The sequence below is a fragment of the Apium graveolens genome, chromosome 8 (genome assembly GCF_009905375.1).
Source record: "Apium graveolens cultivar Ventura chromosome 8, ASM990537v1, whole genome shotgun sequence".
Lineage (NCBI taxonomy): Eukaryota > Viridiplantae > Streptophyta > Magnoliopsida > Apiales > Apiaceae > Apium > Apium graveolens.
In genome coordinates, this window is record NC_133654.1 from 7525259 (window position 1) to 7539070 (window position 13812).

Here is a 13812-nt window from a genome sequence, read left to right on the forward strand (position 1 = left end):
AAATCTGATGGGCTGTAATATTTGATTTGAATATCATAAGTAGCAGAGTAGCAGCTCATTTTTGTAATTTTATTTTCTTAAAATGATGTTATGCAGTATCCAAATTTGTGTATTGTATCACTTCCAAAAGAGGGGGAAGTGGATAATTGTTTTATTAGTTTTTGTTTTTCTGGTGTTTTAATTTTTTCTAGGCCTACAAGTGCTGACGGAAAATATGCTGCTCAATGATGTCAGGTTGAGATGCTTTTTATATTTGAAACATGTTCAGCTAGCGTTACTCAGGTGGAAACAAGCATGCATAGCCTGGTCTCGTGTTCCTTTGCACAAAGTTGTTATAGTAGGGTTGGAATAAGAGATAGCAGGGTTAGACCATCAGATTTTCGGAGCATGGTTAATTTATATATTTATCAAATAAGATGCAAAGAGAGTGCAGCAAATTGTAGTGTTTTGTTGGGCCATCTGGAAAGCTCTTGATATCGCAATGAGCTAGAGTTGGCAACAGCAAACTATATCAGTTGACGAAGTTGTGGGATCAGCTGACCTCTGTCTTGATGAATGGACAAGGTCTCAGCAAAGGGACTTAATGTCTACACCAGAAACCTTGATTCCAGGAGATGAGGCTTAGAGTTGGACTAAACCAGTAATTAATACTATCAAGATCAATGTTGATGCCTCATCATTTTCCGAAATAGGGGATTTTGCCATTTGCATGGCCAAGGCTTCTTGATTGTTTAGCAAATTCTCCAACTCAACTAAACTTGGCTGATTTGCCCATCCTTGAATGGATGTCAAAAACGGGTGTACTTCTTTATGCCACGAATAAGATTTCTACGCATTCATGCCTTGTTGATAGGCTCATCTGGATCAAGTTCTGAAATTTCAGCACATAGGCTCTTTACTTTCTGAAAATGTTGAGCAATCGACATACTTCCTTGATTAGTATTTGCCAAATCGTTCTCCAAAAACTGAAGTCTGGCTGTGTTTTTCTTTGTAAAGAGCTTCTCCAAAGATAAGATCAAATTGCTCTGTCAGATTATCATAAATTGCAACTTCACTAATTACATACCTATTCTGAGACTAACTCTGGTATCTGAGTGGCTATCGAATGCATACAAGGACAAAGGAATATCGTACACTCTTTGCATGTTTGGATAAAAAAGTCCATAATTTCTCTCGGAAATAGGTCCATTATTTTGATCTTCGCTAAACAGTGCAAATAGAAAGACATTGAGTGTTTGGTTGGGCCTTAAGTGGGTGCCACCGCCTGTGAGTACTTTGCGCAGTAGGTTTCCGTTATACAATGCAGCATTGGCCACTCCAGCGCCAAATTCCTTCTCCCCGCCTGCAGAAGGCCAGCCAGTCTCCGAAACTACAACTCTAATGTCATGAAAACTCAAGGCATCAAGAGCTGCAAAGACGGCATCAAGTTGGGCTTCGAAAAGGCTCGTGTTTTATGGGTCCATGAACACTTCGTTTCCTATAGCGATGTCTTCAATCATGGTTCTTGGATAGAAGGGTACTATTCTGGTCTGAAGCCATCTGTTGGTGTAATTCATGTTAGCAGCAGCAAATTAGAGTAGCTGATTAGGCATAGCAATCGTAACCTTAATGTCCTTATCAACGAAAGCGGAAACAATAGAAGGAAACAATAGAAGGATTGGCGTCAAAGATTTTAACACGGGTAATGCCATTGGATTTAAGAAGCTCTACAACTTGAGGAGGATCAGGAAGATCATTAGTTGACACCATGGAACCAAAATCAGAGGACACAGCTCGAAACGAGAACAAACAGAGCAGACATATTAGAAATTTTAAGATTAACATTGTCATTAGATTTACAACAATGGTTATGGAAAAGAAAGAAAAGCTAGGAAGATGGAACCAAATCAGGCTGAACAATGTTTTGGTTTGATACAGCTACTGTTTGATATAGATCGAGCGGTGGGGCTTTGCAATTTTAATTTTGATTCAGTATTTGGTTTACGGTTCATAATTTAGATTTGAATTTTATTTTGGTTTTTGATGAACCGAAATAAAAGTTCAATTAAAATTTGCACCGAATATATCTAAATAAAAAGAATTGAAGTGTGTTAAAATTTGATTACTACTTGATATATATTTGGTTTTTTATATATTTTCTCCTAACAATAGTAATTTTTTAAAGCAATTTTTATGATGATTATAAATCTTAATTGGTCGAATAAGAGTATCGAACTTAAAATATCAATGTTCGAAACATAGTTGTCAGCCAGTAACTTAAATTCATCAAGTAACAATAATGCTAACTTTAACATATTTTTGTCTACAAGGCAAAGCTATTGAATTCAGATAAGAATTCTTCTCATGCTGCCGATATAGCTTTGTTCACTACATGTTAAGATGCAAAGACAGTTGTTGAAATGTATCTTGAGGTGTCTCAGATAGTGAAGGAGACATATAAGTTTGCTTATCGAAGAAATTGCCATTATATGGTTGATGAACTGAGTCTCCATCCAGATTCCAAGGAATTTCGGATAGTAATGGAGGTAGAATACTTTGTTGGTCCAAAATATCATTACTTCCTGGCATAGCATCCGAGTTCACATTCCATTGTGACTCTAATGATAAAGATGGCACTAGACTTTGTTCGTCTGTGACTTGAGGAATCGGGTTTAAAGTCGTGGAGTCTGGATAGAATTCCAATGGTATCTCAGATGGTAATAATGACAGATAGCTTCTTGGTTCAATGATACTTGTGTTGAGTGTTTAGGAGGCCGTGTAGGAATTCGGATGCCATGGTGATAGAAAAGTTGTAGTATGATTGTTGGCATGAATCTGGCTAATATACTTGTGTTGAGTGTTTAGTGCTTGTAAGTTGTTACTGTCACATGATCATCAGTAGTACTTGGCCTTCATCAGTAGTACTCTTTAATTACACCTTATTTTTTGTAATAGAAAGTCAAAAATTCAAATTCCAGACGTCTGCATGAGTATTTAAACTTCTTGTGTTGGACCCTAAATGATTGTGATAATATCATTGCACATGTAAAAAATATATGTGTCATGAATTCTCTTAAATTGTTAATAGCAGATTAGATATTAATCTTACAGATTTCATAATGAAGTCATAATTTCTTCCTTTCTATGCGGTTTTTGTATCATACTCAAAAAAAGCACTCTAATTTAGTGGTCAAACTACACCTTGTTGATCCTAAAGCACAGCAACAGAACTTTCTAGAACAAAAACATCAGCTGACAAGCATCAGTACAATCAAGCTAAGGGGTTGAACTTGGATTATATATTGTGTTAGAAAACCGAACTGACTAGTTTAGTTGACATTGGAGTTCAATATTGACATGCAGAATTTTCGTATGTGATTTTGACCTATGTTGAAGTTGAATATTATATTTTAACTTATAAAGTTATTTATAATCCGATTATCTCATAGAACGGAAACTTATGAAGCTAACTAATATTTGTTTTCTTATTCTGTATCAGCATGACAGTTTTCCAAGGTGCTTATGCGGTGACAATTTCTTATTCTGTATCTCATGACAGTTTTTTTATTCTGTATCAACATTTTATAAGTTCATTTGGTTACCTAAAGATTTTTATTTGAAATTCTTTGTCACCTCCTTGCAAACAAGTTCAAGCAATCACAAGCTATACTCATATCCTGCGAGTAAGAGGGGCCTCAAAATTTCAAACTTACTAAGTATATATTTATAAAATCGCATGGTATATAAATATTAGAGCCCCGTTAACTAGTTTTGACTATTACCTCACGAATCCCAGGGCCGTTAGAGCCCCGTTAACTAGGTGGCCGACCTTGGCTATATTAAGCAGCTCCAATGCTGCCCATTTGGATGCATTGGGACACGAGAAAAAGAAAATGGGCTGGCCAGTTTACATTTCATGCGTTGGAGCACATCCACACAAACGGGCACGGCCAATCATCTGGCCATGGCCAACTCTGCCACTTTATATATTATAATACCTGCTTTTGCTTTTTAAGTTTATGTTAGTAATATTTTATCAATTCATTCAATCTGCTGCTATATGAACGTTACATTTCTAACGTATATATTAAACGGTTATATTTTTTTCCTATAAATAATCAGCTCACAATTCATAATTTTTACTTCATAAAAAATCAAAATTTTCTCTCCAAAAAAATGAATCCAAATAATCCCCCACCTCCAAATTCTCAAAACCCAAACTCTCAATTTTCATATCCATATCCAAATCCTTATTTTTCAAATCCACAAAATTTTAATTATAATTCTCAACCACCATTTTCACAATCTCAAGCTTCTCATTTTCCATTTTTGTATCCTCAAAATTCTCCTTATCCAATTCCATTTCCTCCATTTTCAAATTCACAATTTGAAACCCAACAATCACCCATCAATGTTGAAAATTCGCCAGATTCGCAAGTGCCAGCTTTTGGTAACACAAATCTTGTTGATCTAAATGATGATTATGAGGAAACGGAAGATGTACGTGAAAATACTGGTCATTGGACGTGGGTTGAAGATAAGCTCTTAATAAGTGTGTGGTTGAATGTGTCAATTGATCCACTAATCGGAACTGATCAAAAAGCTGAAGCCTTTTGGGATAGGATTAAACAATATTGTGAAGAAGACAATCCCGGGGTCATCAAACGAGGAGTCGTGGCTATGAGAAAAAGGTGGCAACGAATAAATGAAGGTGCTCAAAAGTTTGGGTCATGCTATGATGAGGCTTAACGGATGATTGGGAGTGGTTCAAACTTGGATAACATAATTGAGAAAGCTCATGAACTCCATTTGGCTCAATACAAGAAAAAAACTAATTTCGATAGTCATTGGCGTGAGCTTCGTAGACAGCCCAAGTGGAGAACTCCTACAACTAGTGCAAGTTCTAAAAGAACTAAAGTAAATAGTTCTGGAGCTTACTCATCAGAGGGAAATAACGATACGCCAACATCCGATGAATTTCAACCGGTTCGTCCAAAAGGCACAAAAACTGCTAAAAGGAAGGGAAAGGGAAAGGCAACAACTGCGGAAATTGAAGAATATGAAGCTATTCAAGTTAGTGAATTGAGAAAAATAAACATAATGGAGACAATAAATGAGATGAAGCAAAAAGATATTGAGACTCGACAAAGAGAGCTTGAGACAAAGCAAACTGAGCTCGATTTACAAGTCATTTTGGCGGATACTACAAAAATGAATGATGCTCAACGGAGGGTTCATGCAAAAATGCTTGAGAAAATAATGGAAAGAAACTAACCGTTGGAAGCTAGTACTTGTCTTTTCTTGTTTGTTTTTATTTATTTGTAAACTAGTCGTTGGAAGCTAGTACTTGTCTTTTCTTGTTTGTTTTAATATGTTTGTAAGCTAGCCGTTGGGAGGTAGTGCTTGTTTTTATTTGTTTGTAAACTAGCCGTTGGAACATAGAATATATTCGTTTTTACCATCTATATAAACTAGATGTATCATTCTGTTCAATTCACATCAACATGAATCAAACACCCACAACAGAAAGCTTCATCGAAGAATTCACCCAAGAATTTATTGATGAGTTCTGCGATGATAGTAGAAACAATCGTCGACTCGAGCTCTTTCATAAAATATATGGACAGAGCTCAGCATCCACGCCTCGAAGATGTATTTACAAAGATCGTTAAGCAGGTCATCAACGTCTGGTGAATGATTATTTTTCACCAAATCCAGTATATCCAGATTATATCTTTCGACGAAGATTTCATATGGGAAGACATGTCTTTCTTCGTATTGTGGATGATGTCTCAAATTTGGATCCATACTTTCAACAAAGAATTGATGCAGTGGGAAGAAAAGGTTTATCACCTTTACAAAAATGCACTGCGGCAATGCGTATGTTGGCTTATGGTATATCTGCTGATGCTGTTGATGATTACGTTCGTATTGGAAAGAGTACTGCGGTTGAAGCCTTGAAAAGGTTCGTCACAAATATAATTACTATATTTGAAGGTGAATACTTACGAAAGCCGAACTCAAATGACGTGCTACGTCTACTACAATTGGGTGAGGCTCGTGGTTTTCCTGGTATGATGGGGAGTATTGATTGTATGCATTGGCAATGGAAAAATTGCCCTAAAGCATGGAAGGGAATGTTCATGAGTGGTCACAAAGGAGTTGCAACAATTATACTAGAAGCGGTTGCTTCATCTGATCTATGGATATGGCATGCATTTTTCGGAGTTGCTGGATCAAACAATGACATAAATGTTTTAGATCGGTCACCAATATTTGATGATGTGCTACAAGGTCGTGCTCCAGAGGTAAATTATACTATCAATGGAAATAATTATAATGTGGGATATTACTTAACAGATGGAATATATCCTGAATGGGCAACGTTTGTTAAAACGATACCACGTCCACAAGGTGATAAAAGAAAATTATTTTCAAAATATCAAGAAAGTCAGCGAAAAGACGTCGAACGAGCATTTGGTGTGTTGCAATCCCGTTTCGCAATTGTGCGTGGTCCGGCACGCTTTTGGGATAAAGACGATCTTGGGAGAATCATGAGAGCGTGCATCATAATACATAATATGATTGTTGAAGACGAGAGAGACACGTACGCCACTCAATTTGGTGCCCTACCAATTTATGATGATGCAACAAATGGCATATCACAACCAAAGTTAGGCGAAGAACCTTTTGTCGCGTATGAAACGTATATTCAGAACACTATACAGATTCGTGATAAACGAGCACATCGTCAACTACAAAATGACTTGATTGAGCATATTTCCCATTTCGCCAATAATCGTTAATTTTTGTTATTGTAACGTTTGAATTTAATGCTTTTTTGTGATGTAACCTTAATTATGTCTTTTATTCACGTGTGATTTTTATATTTTATGTATTATCATGTCATTTTTAGATTTAATATTTTTGTATGTGATGTTTTTAATTTAATATTTCTAATAATATGATACAATTTAAAGTATTTAATTAAAAATTAAATTACATTGGAAACAAATATAATTAATTGCTTAATTTAAAATTAAATTAATTAAAAATATAATATAATATAAATAGTATACAAAATTATATCTAAACAATTATTATAATATAAAAAGTAAAAAGCTGTCTAATGCAAAGGTGAAATGGGCATGGTGAAATGGGCTTCCCATTGGACATGATTGGCCAAATTTAATTCACTGCCCAGCTTTGCATAGGTGGACTTGAAGTGGGACCAGTAAAGGATATGGGCAGCAGCATTGGAGCTGCTCTTAGTACCAACTGATTTCGATTATTACCTCACGAATCTCAAGATAATGAAATTAGTGAGGAACAAAGTTTCAACGACAAATGTCAAAGGAGGAAAGGATTCTTGCTGGATGACAAAAAGGGGTGATGGGTCAATCAGGTTATAGCTGTCATAGTGTGTTCAACAGTAAGATATCAATTAATATTTCACAAGAGAGTGTGTTCGACCGTAAGATATCAATTAATATTTCACAAGAGAATGTGCACGAGAAAGTATAAGATGAAATTGTTAAATAGTATAAGATCATGTTCGGACCTTCTTCTACCACCTTAAGGTTTTAGTGTGACTGATTACTTAACAACATGGTATCTGAACTCGGTTTAGGGAGGGACTCGGATTCGAATCCTCCCACCCCTATTTATTTAATTTAATATTTATTGTTGGTATATTGATATTGGTATTAGTTATATTTGTTGTTGTCAATCGGTACAAAAAGTATTGTACGATTGAGGGGGAGTATTAAAGAGTATAAAATTATGTTCAGACCCTCCTCTACCACCTTAAGATTTTGGATGAGCTTGTTATTTAACAGAAATATGTGAGAACAAATGTGTGACGACACCAAGTGAAAAACATTTATTGAACACAGGCGAAAAGCCTATTTTTACAAGGTTGGAACACTTGAATTTATGCAAACAGTCATATATAAATAGGATAATAAAACTTATAAGCAAAAAAGAGCATATATATAAACAGAATTGGTGAACTCGGTTTCTTTTTGTGCAACAAAAAGAAAAAAAGGTTATATTCATAATCTCCCACTCGATGACAGGTCCGAGATTGTTCCAGTCCCTCCACCCACTATATTAGTTCTTTTATTTCTCAATGCATTTCCTTCAAGATGACTGATATTAGTTCAAATTATGCAAAAATATCGTCTACGCTTGAAAAAATCGTAAGAGTAAACGGATATTTGGGCACATCTTAACTTATATCAAATAACTATTTTCCCGCATATACTTCCGCTCATTCCTTATTTTTACTTCGAGAACGTGGCTCATGAACCACAAAGGGTTTGGAAAACCAGCAGCAAAGAACTTTACGACATTGAACCGAAATTGGTGGACTCGGTTTATTTTTGTGAAACAAGAAGAAAGAGAGGTTATATTCATAACCTCCGAGTTGATGACATGTCCGAGATTGTTCCGGTCCCTCCACCCACCATACAAGAAGCCCTCCCTTCCACAAAAGAATGGTGGTCGCGATGATAGGACCAAATTTAACTGTATTGTAACTCGCCATGTAAGTCCAGCAGTTGTAACGAGAATAAATGAAAAGTTGCATGATTTAGGAGCCAACATTCCCGAAACCATCAAGGAAGATTTGATTCGAAATGCAAAAAGTACAACTTTGTCTCGGTCGGGAAGAATATTGTTGATGTTCTTTAGTCTGTCCAAATAGAGGATATAATGGGATTTCCAGAGGGCCATACAAGTCTAGCCTGCAAAACTACTCAATAAATGCCTCGACAAAACATTTCAGGTTGGCACAATGCAGGGAAAAAACATATCAATATAATTTATTGCTTAGATATATGTATTCTCAATTTATCACAAATAAATTATGATAGGTTGACATAGTGGCTTGCCATCTGTATGTGTTAAAGAAATTATTTCCCAAGGACATCAGAGTCCTTTCATTATTCTCGTGGTGAAGCGGAAGCTGCTTTGCACCGTCTTGGAATACCTATGAACTTCGTTGTCTCCATTGCAAATTCAGAGGTATTCCACCAATTTTCCAGGATCAGTTGAAATACTCTGAATTTTCAACGGAGACAACTAAGTTCATAGGTATTCCAAGATGGTGCAAAACAACTTCTGCTCCACCAATGCTAGAGAATAATGGAAGGACTCTGAAGCCCTTAGGAAATAATTTCTTTAACACGGACATATGGTAGGAAACTTTATCAACCTATCATAATTTATTTGTGATTAATTAAGAACATAAATATCTAAGGAATAAATGAAATAAATAAGTTTTTTTTCCTGCGCAGTACCTGAAACGTATTGTCGAGGCAGTTATATTGAGTAGTTTTCCAGACTAGACTTGTATGGTCCTCCGGATGTCCCTTTATAGCCTCTATACGGATAGGATGAAGAACATTAACAATGTTCATACCGACCCAACAAAGTTGTCCTTTTTACATTTTCGAATCTTACTTGATGGTTTCAGGAGGGCCAAGTCCCGAATCATGAAACTCTTCATTTATTCTCATTAGAACTGATGGATTTGCATGACGAGTTACAAACAGTTAAATTTGGTCATATCATCCTATTGCGGCCCCCAATTTTTTGGGGAATTTAGGGCTTCTTGTATGGTGGGTGGAAGGACCAGAACAATCTCGGAGCTTTCATCAACGGGGAGGTTATGAAATAACCTCTCTCTTTTCTTGTTGCACAAAAATAAACCGAGTCCATTAATTTCGCTTCAATGTCGTAAAGTTCTTTGCTGATGGTTTTCCACACCCCTTATGGTTTATGAGCCACGTTCTCGAAGTAAAAGTAAGGAATGAATGAAAGTATATACGGTAAAATAGTTATTCGATGCAAGTTAAGACGTGCTCAAATAATCCCTTTCCTCTTGCGATTTTTTCAAAACGCAGACGATATTTCTACATAATTTCAATTTATATTTGTCATCTTAAGGAAATGCATTGAGAAATGAAAGAATTGAATATGTACCAGTGAAACTATCTGAACTCGGAAGGAAAATATATATGAGAACCAGAAAATAGGACAATGTGAGTGTGAAAAACTAAAATACAAGAACAGAAGATTGACGAATTAAAGAAGGACAGAAGAAAGACTCATCATTTTAAAGAGACCACAAAATTGCATAAAATATTTATAACGACATGAAGTATAAAGAGAGGGATTCGGAGTAATTGATTATGATACGACATTTATTGATTATGTATAAATATTTATGTCATGAAATATCTTAAATTGTTAATGTAAGATTTGATATTAATCAGAGAGATTCTCACTCCTGTGTAATAACTCATTAGGAATTTTAAATCATAGATTTCTTCCTCTCACATTTTTTAACATGTCAGTAAGATTATTATATACATTTTATCAAAACAAAAGTTGTCATACACGTAGCAGCTAGTATCTTGATTTGTGCATTGTAGTATCGTCAATTCCTTGTTACAAAGAGAGGGATCAATTATTTAGTTTATACATTTATTATCTCATACTTATATTATTTTTAGGCATGTAAATACTAGTGGGCAAAATAAGTTCAATGACGTTATGCACGAGTACATATTTTAATACTAGACAACGATAATAAATCTTATATAATTTACAGAAAATATTGAAGACTCGTTCGATCGTCCTAGATTTTTCAAATTCTAAACTCGGTATAATTATGGGAAGCACTTTAGTAGTAGACTAAATAATACCTTATGTTGGGGTTGTCAATAAATCATGCAATGGAATGTGACTAGGTACAGGGCGTTGATTTGTTCTGTTACATTTCGCAGTAAAATGACTAAAGTTTCATAATTCAAAAAATTGGTTCTTTTTATCATTTTAAAACGTAACATAAACTTGAATTTCTTGAGAACGTAACTTTACAATGTGTTTTCTTAAAAAAAAGGAAAAAAAAACTGAAAACGCAACTACGAGTTATGTTCTTGTATGTAAAAAAATGAAACAGAAAAGAAATTGAAATTGTGTGTCTTAAAAATGGCACCAAACCACACCAGGCTTGGTAGCTTGCAGGCCAAAGAGCTTGTCGACCGATTTTGAATTTTTTTTAAACACTAGTTGTAGTTGCGTAAATGTGTGATAGTAAGAGCTATTTTTTACTATTAAAACTTGGGGCATTTTAATTTTAAATTTTGATTAAAACGGTCATTTCTCGTAGGTACTAACAATATCCTCTTGAGTAAAAAAATTCAGAATTTACTGAAATATAAGATATGAGCCATGAAAAAAGGAGTAAAGGCCGAAACAACTAAGTTTGTCTTAATCCTGTTAATTAACTTTTCTTGCCTACACCTAGGGGTGTAATCGAGCCGATCCGAGTCGAATACTGTCAGGCTCGGCTCGAACTCGACTAAAATAGTTCGGGCTCAGGCTCGAGCTCGAACTTGACCGAGCCTTTAATTTTAAGTTCGAAGCTCGGCTCGTAAAAGGTTCGGTAGGCTCGAGGTAGGTTAGAAAGGTTGAATTAATTACTAAATATTAATAAAATTTTGAAATATGATCGGTTCGACTCGAGTTCGGCTCCAATTCGACTCGATAATAAATAAATAATATATAAAAATATTTATGTAAAAATATATTTATAATAAAAAAAATTAAAAATAATAGAAGCTCGATAAGTCTCGCGAACCTTACGAGCCGAATAATTTGAAGCTCGAGCTCGAGCTCGGCTTGATTATTTTCGAGCCGAATTCAAAATTTTTACGAGCCGAGTTCGAGTAGCTCACGAACAGTTTGGGTCATTTACACCCCTACCTACACCTAGGAAAGTGTTGATCAATGCTGATGAGTACTGTTCTCTTTTCTGGATGTTCAAGGTGTAGTTCTATGAGTAGCAATTCGTCAAAATAAACTAATCGCGGTGTTAAGGAAGAAAGGGAAAGAATTAAATACAGTAACATATGAATTTAAGTACAGTATATGACGCACAATATTATAACCATATGGTGGTGGTTGTTCGTGGAGGAATTCGAACAAATCTGGACAATATCAGCACTCTCGAGTACTGTCTCCCAGGGGCAATGTCTGTGGATAATTTTTTGCTCTAGTGAAGTTCTAGTCTTCCTTGAAGAGAAATAATAAAAAAATTAGAATAATAGCCCGTGTGAGGCACGGGCCTAGCAATATATCAAAATTTGATGAATAAATTTTTTAATTTTTGTAAGATTAATAAATAAAATATAGTCCCTAATGATTTAATTAAAATGTACCATTCGGGAATGGACTAACAGGAGTTTCTTTTTTGAGTGGATTTGGGATGAACCGTTTGTAGTTAGTCAGACGGCTACAAGAGCAGATGAGGCAAATATGCGTAAACATGATCAGGCATGCAAAAATAATCAACAAGTGTTCATGCCTTTTTCTTTTGACATATTTGGAATATTGACATCTGATATAGTTGAGTTTTTTAGGAGAGTGCAGAAGATCATGAATAAAAATTTTATGACTGCAAGCTTGACTGAATATGTTTTTGTAGGATATGATTTGCAATTCAACGAGATATTGCGGCGCAGTTTGTTACTTGCTTACCTCGGACACTTGTATATACTTTTTTATCCCATTAATTTATTTTAATAAAAAAATGTGCAAAAAATAACATTGTAGATAGTTTATGTTCAATGAATATTTAGACTCTAAATTGATTATTTATTGTGCTCAACAAGATATCACGACGCAATTTGTTGCTCTCTTATCTCGTACACTTGTATAGACTTTTTATCCCATTAATTTATTTCATTAAAAAAATGTACAAAAATAGCATTGTAGATAGTTTATATTCAATGAATAATTAAACTCTAAATTGATAAAAATTTGTTGTGTTACAATTTTTTTTGTAGGCTTGATGATTCCGGTGATAACAAATATTTTGATTGTACATCATCTCTAAGTCAAATAAGTTGTTGTTTTTATTCAAATTTGCGTAGTTCATATATATGAGTGTAATGTGATTTTGCATTTGATGTAGAAGATGTCTCAACCTAATCATAAATTTTTCGTGTTGAAGTGTTAGTATAATATTGTTAATTTTTTTACGACGATGTTTAGTTTACAAATATATGCATATCTACTACTATATATTAAGTTATTGTGTGTACATGGTTGATGTTATAATAGATATTAATTCTACTATAGAGACTAATGTAGCAATATTTTAGTCATTGTCATTTCTTGTGTATGATTCCCACCATTTTTCATATACATATTCAGTAATCATATATATTGGCTTGATGTGTCAAACTATTATAAATTCATAAAATATTCATATATATTAGTAATTATATTTCTAATGCTTTAAGTTATTACAAAATAGAGAATACGATAATTTATATGATCAATATAATTTCTTTTCATTTTAACATAAAATAAATCAAATCATAAATTTCAGTGTGTATACAAGTTTCATTCATATGTTCTAATTTCAAATATGAAAATATAAATTAGAATATTAAATTTGCTTTTTAAAAATTTGCCCGTATTAAAAAATTACATACATTTAGTTTAAATTATAATATTACTGTATATTTTATTTTAACAAAGTGAAAATAGAAAAAAAAATGGGCGAGTACAACGCCCATAATTTTACTTGATCGTGCGATAATAGGGTCAAGTCCACGACAAATCACAGTAAATCAATCTTACAATTTTGATATATTATTTATTAATCTCGTCTTATAAAGGCCTCGAACACATTAATCCATGTGGATGTACATTAATACAAACACCTTATTTTATTGATATAATTTTCTCATTAATCGAATAAACAAACAATCTAAATCTGCTAATTGAAAAATGCACTTCAATTCGATCGAGATT

General features: G+C 34.2%; 2 protein-coding genes across 2 annotated transcripts; both read left to right on the top strand.

Moving 5' to 3' along the window:
- The first annotated feature begins 4155 nt into the window (after positions 1-4155).
- LOC141679215 (uncharacterized) lies at positions 4156-4728 on the top strand. The gene has a single exon (XM_074485723.1). The coding sequence runs from the start codon at positions 4156-4158 to the stop codon at positions 4726-4728; it is 573 nt and encodes a 190-aa protein (XP_074341824.1).
- A 3-nt stretch (positions 4729-4731) lies between these two features.
- LOC141679217 (glutathione S-transferase T2-like) lies at positions 4732-5253 on the top strand. Its single transcript, XM_074485724.1, has one exon. The coding sequence runs from the start codon at positions 4732-4734 to the stop codon at positions 5251-5253; it is 522 nt and encodes a 173-aa protein (XP_074341825.1).
- Positions 5254-13812: the final 8559 nt, after the last annotated feature.